Below are 12135 nucleotides of genomic sequence, written 5' to 3' on the forward strand. Positions count from 1 at the left end.
AGATTGAGTAAGGAGACAGGGAGCGGCGGATTTTGTCAGTCTCAGCCTTATTTCCACAGGACAACACACGTTCACCTGTGGTTTTTCCTATGTGTGTGTCTGTGTGTGTGTGTGTGTGTGTGTGTGTGTGTGTGTTTGTCCTTTCAAGCTCAATAAGCACTTCTCTCCTCCTCATGGAGTCTACCCATTTTTTTTTTTACTGTGCAGGCCTGTAGTGTACCTCTCCACTGAAGTCTAAAAGAACATGAGGTATCAGAGGGGAGCCAGCGGGCTGTTTGCTTCTGTGCACCACGTCAATTCTGCGAGCTGGAATTGCCCCGTGTTCCTCTGGGAGCTTTTTCATTTGGAGAAAAACAATTTGCTCATGCACGTGCGATGTCGCTGTGTTAGCCGGCGTAGCCCCGGGATGCTTAGAGAAGCTCCAAGAGGGCTGTTGTTCAGGTTATCCACTGTGAGCCCCCCAACAAGCAAACAAAGAATCAGTCAGACTCTTTAATCAGTCTTTCTGGGCACCTGCAAGATAATCTGGTATTGACAGTGCATTAAGTTTTATGTCCTGCCTTGTTGTGTGTGTCATTATTTTGTCATGGCGGCGCCTTTGTCTGTCTGTTGGTGTCAGCAAGCAATCTTGAGAGCACTATAGTTATTACAATGATAGAAACTCAAGGTTTACGTGACACATCTGGTTAGATTTTGATGATCCTTTTTACTTTCTGAGGGGAAACTGGTGCGATTTAGGCCTCCTGCTTTGAGATGCAGAAATGACATCAGCTCCATCTATGCGTTATGCAAAGACAAGCACGTCGCCATAGAAGTATCGGCAAGGTAATGTGTTCATTCATTTAATTGATTACTTTATTGGCATAATTGGGAATGCTTACGTTTAAGTGCCTCTTGTTCATTGCGGTATTATGATATCTAAATGAAATGCCACAATAGTGTTTAGGCGCATACTGTAGGTATCCTCGACAAGGTATTTAACACATCATCTCTCTCTATTATTTGTGGGCACTGACATAAAACCATCCAGGCACCCGTGTTGTAAAGCAGGATTACAACATTGGCTGGATAACTGTACTGAGTAAAACCTGGAACCAGTTTTGTTACTTCAGTCTGGTTTTTGGGTTTGTTGGGGTTAGTTCAATGATAAAAGATCCACAAGATAATAAATGAATATGATTCAAATAATATAATAATCTAGAATAACAGTCTGCCATGGCTGAAATGTTTTTATGTAATAAGTGAGTTTATGTCATCAAAATAAGTGTTGAATTAACTGTATATTGCCACTGTCAACTAACAATATCAAATCATCTCTGTGAGACCAAAAGGTTGCTCTATTAAATTAAATTGGTAGCTATTGGTGCTGTGTGCAGAGCTTGTGCCTTAACTTCTGCTTAAGTGAATATTTAGACTGAAAACTGAAAAAAAAAAAAAAAAATGCAAGGGGCATAATAATTCACTTTACAAAGTAGTCTAAATGCATCTGCACGATTGGCAAACTGATTTGTGTGTGTACAGAATGTGTTATGTCGTTGTCATCGGTGGTGAGGGTGTTTACAGGTGGTGGTATGCAAATAGAAATGAAAAATAGAAAGAGATATGCAGCAGCGTGACATAACCCACGGATCAAACCTCGACAGTTGTGGAGAGGTAATCCCAGTAAAACACGTTAGATAACTAAGCCACCCGACAACATGCTGCCCTGTTGTTCAGCCACCGCACAGAGCACTTTAACTGCAGACACACAGGGGTTAATCTCACTCACTGACGTTTAGATTTGAGAGCAAGGGAATAGAACTTGTTGTGAACTGCATTGTATCATTTTAAAAGATTCAAATTTGATGTGTATTGTCTGTTAGTGCACATGCATGAGCAGAGTGAAGTAGCCCTCTCACAAAAAGCGCAATGGCAGCTTAAAATCCAGAGGATAAAATGAAACAATGAACTGTAATTAAGGCTTAAAGACAATTACATTAAAAGCATTGCAACAGCAGTTAATTCAGTCGTATTCAATGCAATTCAATAAATGAAAAGTAATTTCCAAGCTAGACTGGTTTGTTACGTTCATTAATTTTAACATATTATATCACAAAGGCTAATTAGCTTTCTCTGCAACAAGCAGACTCCTGCTAGTCACTCTACAGGACGTGGTCCTTTAAAATAAAAGCACTCTGTCAGGAATATGCTTTCTCCCAAGCATCCACTTTAATTCACTCACAGACAGACCCCACCAATCAGGAACCACTGCTTTATTACACCCATTCGCTGTACAAAGCAAGTGTTCCACAGACAGCAGATGAAAATCTCTTATCCAAAAGCGATGGAAATTTCCATAGTGCAGATTTGATAATCTTTAAGAATCAATTCCATGCATTGTTTGTCCAGCTTTACAATCCTTTTGACGGTTGTAATCAGCCGACTCAGTGCCATATCTGCCCTACCACTGAGCAAACTACACTCCAAATTACATAGTTAACATTGAATATTAATTAACAATTAATAATAATGAGTCTAGAAGCATCTGAGGCTATACTCCTCCTTACACCAGACTGAGCAAAAGGACCACTGCTGCCATCTTTGGAGTTGTTTTCATCTGATTTCTTTAGTTAAATTTTCAAAGCATGTCTATCCAAGACTTATTTTTTTATTATTTTTTTGCTCCAAGATACTGCCCAGCAGCCCAATATTACTATAATGGTTATCTGTTTTTCTCCACTGCTACTGTGAAAAATTCCTGTCCTAAATCTGTCTTCTGGAAAGCTAGAAGAAAACAGAAAAGGAGGAAAGAAGGAGAGTGAAAAGTTGTTGTTTTTTTTCTTTTACGTGGACAGCTTTGTTATCTTTAAAGGCCCAGTATTCTTGTGTAAATGAATTCTCTTCGCTCCTGCCTTCTTTACATTCACATGCAGTTATCTGTCTGTGTATGTGATAAAATATGCTATTATTTTTTTTTATGTACAGTAATGCTATGGAGATTTTTGTGTATGTGGTTTTACTGTATGTGTTAGTGGGGTTACTGGGGAGATCCACTCATCTGGACAATCACTCTGCGGCAAAAACTCCCCTGCCCTGACTTGCTCTCTCACTCAGTATGGCAAACATGCGCACGCACGCACGCATGCACACATGCGCGCGCACACACACACACACACACACACACACACACACAGATTCAGCTCATTAGTGTGTGCTCAGTGTGCATGGCAAAGACTGTGGGCCATCTTGCAGCACGGTGAGACACAGGTCAGTGGTTTGACTTTGAAAACCACTGAGTTTGCTCCCCCTCCTCTGTCACAATATCACAACATACAACTTTCATTCTGTCAATGAAGGCTCAGTTCATTTACAATTGATACCTTTTAATAATTTCAATGTAAGAGCATTATGATCACTAAAGCACATAAAAAAAAGGATTATTTTAGAGGGTTGTGTAGTATATTTTTGCATATCTGACACTACATATCAGCAGCATACAAGTGGAGCACCCGCTATCTGTAAGCTGTTTTAATTTAATTCCAAAGGAAACACAGACGCAGTGTGTACCGATGCCATGAACCGAGCTCCGCGGTCTTACGGTTGGATGCCGCCCTAGGATTTAAAGGGTTCACACCAGTTGAGTTACTCTAAAAGTGTATTAAAAAACATGCTGTGTCACTTTGAGGTAACGTAAGCTCTCTGTTCCGTAGGGCACGTCCACCTAACAGACTTCAACATTGCGGCCATAGTAAAAGAAGACCTGAAAGCAACGTCCATCGCTGGGACCAAGCCATACATGGGTAAGAAAAACATGTTAGATCAATGCAGGAGACTTCAGCGTCGGGGACTTCACACGGAAGCTCGAGAAAGCAGTTTGAAACTATGAGCTTTAAAATCACAGGAAGCATGGAAAATAACATATACACTCTCGACAGCACGCTTGTGTTTGCTAATCCAAATAGTGTAATTGAATGAATGATAGATAGATAGATAGATAGATAGATAGATAGATAGATAGATAGATAGATAGATAGATAGATACTTTAGCGCACTGTGAAGGTTTCTGTCTATGAAACGTTTTAAGCTACAAATAATCCGCCCATTCCCTCCGTTTTTGTGTCTCTCTTGTGTCCAAATTTTACGAAAGTATATGTCGTGAATTCTTGAGGCTTATTTGTTAGATTTTGATGCATGAGCACAAAAACCGAGAGTAGTTTTTATCTTTTTCAATGCAGCTACAGTCGTCCTCCTCGTGACTCTTATGCACAGCAGTGATCAGATCAATGTGGATTCAGATCAGATAGGAGCTAACAGGATTTTAGGGGGATGTGAATGACGAGGCAGCACGTGTTTTCGTGTGTGTATGAGCGTGTGTGCTCAAGATGGGGTAGTGGGTTTGTTTTTTGTGTGTGTGTGTGCGCGTGTGTGCAACTAGATCTCAGGTGAATACTCTGTGGTGTAGTGGATAATTCATGGCTACTCTGGGAAAAAGAACGCCCTCTCTCAGAGGCCTCAGTAGATAAACTGCACTTTTTCCTCCTCAGTAAGAAGGCAGAGCAAACCTGACATGAAGGGGAGTGTGTGTTTGCATGCATCCTGGGTGTTCCTGGATGAGTAATGGAAATTCATTTTGACCATTTGGAACAAGATTACAGCTGAACAACCTTTTCCCTGGAACAGATTACTCACTTCCATAGGAAACGGGGGGGGGGGGCTAACCAATTTGAGGATTTGATATGCTGAAGAAGCACATTGCATTCTCAAAAGAAAAAAAAAATTTCGAGACTTTATCTTGTAATTATGACTTCTCATAAATACAATATAAGGCCTCCATCTTTCTACGGTCAGTTTCTCGCAGCTCTGTACTGAAAGTGAAAGTGAAATGAGCAGAATTCTCCATTAGCAAAAGCACTGAAACTGATGAGAAAATTCAAGCGGGGACTCGCTGTGAAGAGGGAGCGAGTGGTAGTCATTAGCTAAAGCGTCAACAGCAAAATAAGTTTTAATATCCATCACAAATCAGCAACAAATACTGCACAAGCTTTCCTTGCAACAGTCCTGCTATGTCCGAATAAAACCATTAAGGATCGTCTATGTAACAATGGCTTATGTCTGAATGACGAAGAGACATGACTTTTAACAGATAGATTTAGAGGAAGCAAGCTAAAAAGGTTAAAATTAAAGTTGAATTGAACTGTCCCTGATTAAAATGTCCTTAGTTTCTAACCAAAGGAAAGGTACAAGTGTCATCCCACACCGTACTTCCATTTAATTTTGTTGTATCTTCTCTGTCTCTCAGCTCCTGAGCTTTTTCAGACCTTTGAGGGGTCCCACCCTGGCTACTCCTTCTCTGTCGACTGGTGGTCGCTGGGCATCACAGCATATGAGCTGCTAAGAGGACAGGTAACGTAGACACACACACACACACACACACACACACACACACACACACACACACACACACAAACAAACAGAGGGAGAGAGAGAGAGAGGGAGTACCGTCACCATGTCCACATCTCTACTCACTTCAGCATGGCCTGGCACACTTTACTGCAGTGAATAATGCATATGACACCTACAAGACTGTGCTAGAAAAGTCCTGTCAGTAGCAAAGCAGACGTACAGCAAGTCCTCAGCCACCGTAGAACAAAAGGAAGGGTGAAGCTATAATTGAATTTTACATTTAAGCTAGCCTTACTGGGGAAGATGTTGAAATGTTTAGTCACGGTGTGAGACGAATTCCTGCAGGAGAAAGGAAAAAAAAAAAAAAAAAAAACTGAATCTGAGTTATTTCGAGAGCCATATAATTGGAATTGATTTTTTAAGTATTATTTATTTAATTCTTTGCTGGTCCCATCTGGAGGAGTTTAATTCTGATGTCATGGAAATAAACGCAGGACATTATGTTTTTACTCGATCTCCTTACTCTATCAGGCCGAGCCTTAGACTTTACAGCAGTCTGTTCAGTGTGGACTGAGAGCTGCAGCTGCAGAATTTTCCTCTCATATTTCAGGATGATGACTACACAAATTATAGTAACCTCTGTCTACACTGACAAGGACCCAGAACACCTGAAACTGATCTGGAGCTGTCATGAAGTGTCCCCTGATATCACTTCAGCGCCATCCTTTCTCACCCGTCTCCATAAAGGTGTTGACAGGTTTTTTGGGGGTTTTTTTTTGTTTTTTTATCTCATCACTTCTCCATTATGCTTTCTAAAATGCATTCAGAATTATAGCTTACTCTCACTGGAATATAATAGGGACTTCTCTCATCCCTCACACCAGTGTCCTGTGATTTTTAACTTACAACCTTAACTCATTCGGGAGAGGGTTGCTGAGCACAGCTTCATACCCAGAAATGACTTTCGGTGACATGCTGTAGACTTTAGCCCCATTTCTCTCTCTTTTTCCCTCACACTGCATTTTGTTGGAAGTTTCTCTGTAATTCCTCCCCTAGACTTGTTTTGAACACTCCCTCTGCCGACCACCCCTCACCTTCACCCAGACAATTCATCTTCACATCATCCCTCTCTCTCCTAAGGGTTTTCTTCCACATTTTTCTCTGACTGCCACATTTCAAGACTGTCTATAAAGCGTAAATCACTCTCAGGGCATTAAAGTCTGGCCTGTTGGATGTGCAGAATATTTTAGATGTTGGAAATGGGGAACCAGCTCACTATTATCCAGCTCCAGGCACCTCTCGATCCCTGCTCAGCCTTTACTTCATCTTATCTCTCTCTTAAGCTCCGACCACATCTCACATCATTCATTCTTCACTTTCAGACAGGGTCGGACCGGCCGTCAGGCATACCGGGGACAAATCCCGACGGGCCGCCGCATCGGTGGGCCAGTGGACCGTCAAAGAAATCCATAAAGTTTTTACCGGGCCCTGTCAGTCTCTTTACCGACCCTCCCTGTGTGCCTGTCATTCTAACCCCGCCCCCTGGGGCCGGTCACAGCGGATAAGTCCAGGGCTGAATTTCTTGCTATCAGTCCATTTAACTCCTCTCTCCCTAGGCGTGCTCTCCTGCTAGGTTTCCCCACTGGTTGCAGGTACAGATCCAGGCAACTCAGCATCTCTCTTCAACTGCAAATCAATCACTGTCACTTGGTTTCTCTTCTAAATTACACAAAACTTCTCCAACCCCAGAGGAGGAACACCGAGACCACATCGTCAACTTACAAACAAATGCAAATATATTGTAATACATGAGCCAATTTCTCCCTTATCCACCATCCGACTTTGAACATCTGACTCCAGAGGAATATATCACTGGTTATCTGACACCTCGTATGTGCACCGTATCGGGCACATCTGCAGAATTGGAATATAATTGCCATCATGCATCTGAAAGAGACTGTAGTAAAACTGAATAATGCCAAGGTTTCCACCTGGGTTGCATGTCACTCGCATTTCTCTTTCATCTTCCCTGTTTCTCTTTACTCTGAACCATCTGACAAAGCAGAAATAACATTAAAAGTGCCATTTATGCCTTTTCTCTTCTATAAACAAACAATCCGGAAGAGGCAAATGAAAGGACTGTTTCTCCAACCAGCACGATCCAGCTGTGTCATTCTCCAGCTCAGGTGAAAGGGAGTCTCTATCTGTCCTAGACGAAGCCCAGAGCGTGTACACCGGGACTGATGTGAAGAACTCTCTACAGGTTTTCCCTCGTTTTCTGACCAACAGAAAGACCTCGCACTCCCTTATTTTCCGTTTCCTGTGTCATTTGTCCTCATCGGTGCGGGGAATAGGTTCACGGAAGGTGAGAAGAGAGGCGCGCGAGAGAGAGAGAGAGAGAGAGAGAGAGAGACAGAGAGACAGAGAGACAGAGAGACAGAGAGAGAAGAGAGGGCCGACTGCGGAACAAACTTTAAGACACACACTTTATCAAAGAAAACTCCTCCAGGTAGTGCATGACTATGAATACAAGCTGTCTGTAACATATTGTCTCCTCTTTCCTCTCTTCTCCACCCCTCCCCACCCCTGCCCTCCCCTCAGAGACCATACGTGATGAGATCCAGCACACCAGCTAATGAGATCCTTCAGACCTTCCACAAGGTCCACCCCAGCTACCCAGCAGCCTGGTCTTTGGAGATGAAGTCTCTTCTCAGAAAGGTAAATGAGCGGCACATGCCTAATGCAGAATGTAATGTAGGGGCTGATGTATAGAGGGTATGCATTTTTGTCACTTTTTCATATAACACTTTGTCCTATCGCTGGTCCTTGGCCTGAATCTGACCCATGTATTTCCACATCTGGGTTGATTCCGGCTGTTATCCCCCCAGTATGGGCTGACACCAAGGATGATTTTCTGTGTGTGTGTGCCGCAATTGGTCCGGAATTGGTCCAGAATTGGTCTGACAGTCATGCTGTATGTGGGCCGGATTTGGGCCGAAGAACCGAGCATATAACGAGCCAGAACAAACACAAATATGAGGCCCAAGAATTCGCCAACATAATTTTGCTATCTGCCCTGCACCACCACTGAGCCGCAAAACAAAACCAACAAAATTTTGATAAAGTTGGAAATTTTGGTTTTATTGCTTCATTCAGAAAACTGTGTTCTTGGTTCACCGATGTTACACAATCCCCCAAAACTCATGTTGCTTCTCTTCTCTTTTTATTTTGGCACTAAATCCTTTGCCTGAATTGTTCCTGACTCTATAGGCAACCGATTGCACAACTACTCCGCTCCCATTTTTAGCAGTGTTTTAGATTTTTCCCCATGAGAATGCACAATGGCAGCTGCTGAATGTCACGTGTGCCACTCCTGATAAGTGAACGTGGCATCTTCAGAGTAGTGCGACATCACTTTCACTCCATCTCACACTTACTCTAACACTAAGGATTGGATATGACTTGAGCTCTTGAGTGTATGCCAAACCTCTTTCAAATGTGGGTGGGTGAGAGTGTCACCTTGTGCAACTTGAATGTTGTTGGAATTAGGTCTACCACACGTCCAGAATGTAATGTAGTCATTTATTTAAACCTGCACTGGCCAGCTTCTCATATTGATAGCGCCTGGTGGCAAAACTGAATCGGTCTGACTGTCAAGTGATCCCGTTGTAAATACGTAATGGACAAGAGAGGCTAATATTTGTAAGTTTAGCATTTTTTGTCGATAGACTGCTTTCTACCTTGCACGAGTTTGGATTCTACCCCACGTGTCTGAATTCTTAATTTCCTGTGGGAAGACAATTATCCATAACTGACGCCAGCAAATACGGTGCATGTACAAATTCATAATTAGGGGGTCAGTTTCGTTGTTGCAGCACTACTTTGTATACAAGCGGTTTATTTGTTCAGAAAAGTCTTACAGCGAGCAGCGCGGCTTTAGAATTATAATGATGGAGTTTTGAAAGACAGGGACTTGTATTGCTGGTGACCCGCAGTGTAACTGTTGCTCAGTAAATATATATGAGGTACAAAGTCAACATGACCTGCATTTTTCCCTTTAACGTGCAAAAATCTACCTAACCCATCTCAACACTCTATGCATAATTAACTATCAGAAGTCTATTCTTCTCACATCACAATTAAACCACTTGCAAACAGATACACTGTTGCTGTAGCATTCGGGTTTTGTCTTGGCAGCGATCCACTGCAGTCAAACTGTTGCATTGCTTCGTGCTCAGACTCCTCGTACCTCATTGGCATTCCAGTCGCATGTGTAAGTGTGTGTGTGTGTGTGTGTGTGTGTGTGTGTGTGTGTGTGTGTGTGTGTGTGTGTGTGTTTGAGAGAGAGAGAGATGTAAAGAAAGTGAGACTGTAAGAGGAGAATTCCACGCTCAGTACAATTTTCGTTCGTCCTTCACACTTCACAACCTGCTGATTTTACCTCATCACCATTTTTGTATATGTATGTCATTTTCTTTCCCTCTCCCTCTGTCCCCTCCCTCTCGCTCTTTATCTTCCTCATCCCTCTCCTGTCCTGTCCCTAATATCCTCCACCTCCAACCCCCTTTGTCCCTGTATCCTCATTCTCAGACACATCCTTTAGGGCAGACATGTGCTCGTGTCTCAGTGGGACTCTGTCTATAACTTTTGAGCCATGCCTCCCCATGGACAGTTGTTTTATTCTAAATCCTTCTGTCTCCTTCAGTTGCTGTGCATAGATGTCCAGAAGCGTATTTCCTGTCTTGCGGAGCTACAGGATCTGGACTACATGTCAGACGTCAACTGGGACGCTGTTCTCAGCAAACAGCTTCCTCCAGGCTTTATTCCCAACGTGAGTATCAGAAATAAACTCAGCACTGCTTCAGTATGTTACCCAACAAAATGCTCACATCTGAATAGGATAGAATAGAATATTTTTTTCGTCCTGCTGTATTATATTGCTAATCAGATCGATCACACTTTCTCCAATCCACCCTCTGTTTCCCTAAAAAAAAAAAGTGTCAATCTGTGGATTCCTTAATCTGAAATACTTTACAGCTCTTACAGTATAATAGTAATAGCATGATTTTGCTTTTTTAAAACAATGCCATCTATCCCTGAAAACCCTCCTCCCTTCTGCCGCGTCCCCATACCTATCCAAATAGCAATAATTCCCCCAAAGGGACAAAGACATAGGGAAAGAAGAAGTAGCCAGAAAGACACACTCTTCATCTTTTTCTTGTAAAGCTGTAGACACTGCCCCCTGCTGGGCTGAACTGGATCTCCCACTGAGTCTGTAGATACCCAGACAGAATGGACAGAATACAGAATAAGGCAAAGCAACTCATATGTGCATGCCTCTTGGGCACAGACAAGAGCAGAGAAAGTCTGCAGGTCAACAGGCGGGCTCTTAGTCATTATAACAGGTTGGAGATAGTGCCCGCATGTAATAACATCATTAGGCTTCCTGCCTCCAGCCTGCTTGGCAGGCACGCCGTTATGCTGCGCTCTCTCTGTAGTGTCAGGTTCTTAAAGAAGCTGCGCTGATTTACTGTACCCAGTTTCAAGGCTGGTAACTGTACAGTAGAAAATCACACAAGGTCTGAATGACAGCCTGCAGAGCCAGTCTGTTAGCTTTTATGTGTATGCGATAGATTGATTCAGGTACAGTGATGACAGATATCGCCAAATAAAATGATGGTTGTATCGTTGGTCATTCAGACCGACGAAATGATCATGTAATACAAAAATCATCCTGTATTGTTTTAGTGAAGCAGCAAGGTGACAGTAACTGTCAGTGCTTAGTGCAATGGCTGAATAAATGCATAATAATGACCGTTGCAAGTGAATAGATGACTAAATGACTTTATCTAATTCCAGTAAAAGTCTGTAGTGACTGCAGAGCAGCGGGTATCCCAAGTGGCCAGGCTGGCACAGCAGAGGAAAAACAGAGGATCGATGGGGAATTGACAGCATCTCTCTATCTAATTATAGGCTCCTCCTCTGTCCTTTAGTCCCTTACAGACCATTAATGTTTGAACATGAAGGGAGAACTCAGCCCTTATGTTTTGTTTTCTAACTCTCCCGCATTTTCTGCTTTGTCTTTATTGGCTTGCCGCCATTCGAGCCTTCATCTTTTATGTAAAAGTGTGCATCGCATCATTCTGTATTCTATCACATTTTAACCTAATGTATTGTAGAAGACACCAAATTTAATCATTGCATATTTTTTGATGTGAAGCACATGTCAGACGTTTTGTGGTGAGAGTTTAAGTTTTCCTCCTCTTGTTTTTACCAAGTATTATTTTCAAAATTTACACAGAAACATGAATCAGCAAATGTATAACCAGCACCAAAACACAAAAGTAACCGAAACCAAGTTAACAAAAGTGCTTTTTTTTGTTGTTGTGTGCGTCTCTACAGCGGCGGAGGCTAAACTGTGACCCTACGTTTGAGCTGGAGGAAATGATCCTGGAGTCCAAACCGCTTCACAAGAAGAAGAAAAGGCTCGCTAGAAAGACCAGGGACCAGGGATCTGATGGGTCCCCACAGGTAAGGATTTCAATTAGAAACACTGAACACAGTAATTACACATTACACTAGAAGGATGGAAAGGGTTTGTGCCAAAATGAGACACTTACCACTTGAAAGCAGCAGCAAGAAATACTGGTCAAGAAACAGAGTAGGTTTAATTTTTTTATCATTTTTATCAAATTACTTTTACAGATCATGAATAATTTAGACACTAAGCTCTTTTTTAACAACCAGTGTTCC

At 42.3% G+C, this 12135-nt stretch overlaps 1 protein-coding gene across 2 annotated transcripts in view; it reads left to right on the forward strand.

Annotated features, from left to right (window-relative positions):
• LOC111234504 (serine/threonine-protein kinase 32A-like) overlaps nucleotides 1-12135 on the forward strand; it is a 53193-nt gene that overhangs the window by 31884 nt on the left and 9174 nt on the right. For both annotated transcript variants that reach the window (XM_022762636.1, XM_022762637.1), the window contains exons 5-9: nucleotides 3690-3779; nucleotides 5279-5382; nucleotides 7984-8100; nucleotides 10088-10213; nucleotides 11785-11913. In XM_022762636.1, the coding sequence (XP_022618357.1) occupies nucleotides 3690-3779; nucleotides 5279-5382; nucleotides 7984-8100; nucleotides 10088-10213; nucleotides 11785-11913 (566 nt within the window). The remainder of the gene's footprint in view (nucleotides 1-3689; nucleotides 3780-5278; nucleotides 5383-7983; nucleotides 8101-10087; nucleotides 10214-11784; nucleotides 11914-12135) is intronic.

The sequence above is a fragment of the Seriola dumerili genome, unplaced genomic scaffold, assembly GCF_002260705.1.
Source record: "Seriola dumerili isolate Sdu_G_001 unplaced genomic scaffold, Sdu_1.0 BDQW01000449.1, whole genome shotgun sequence".
NCBI classification, from domain to species: domain Eukaryota; kingdom Metazoa; phylum Chordata; class Actinopteri; order Carangiformes; family Carangidae; genus Seriola; species Seriola dumerili.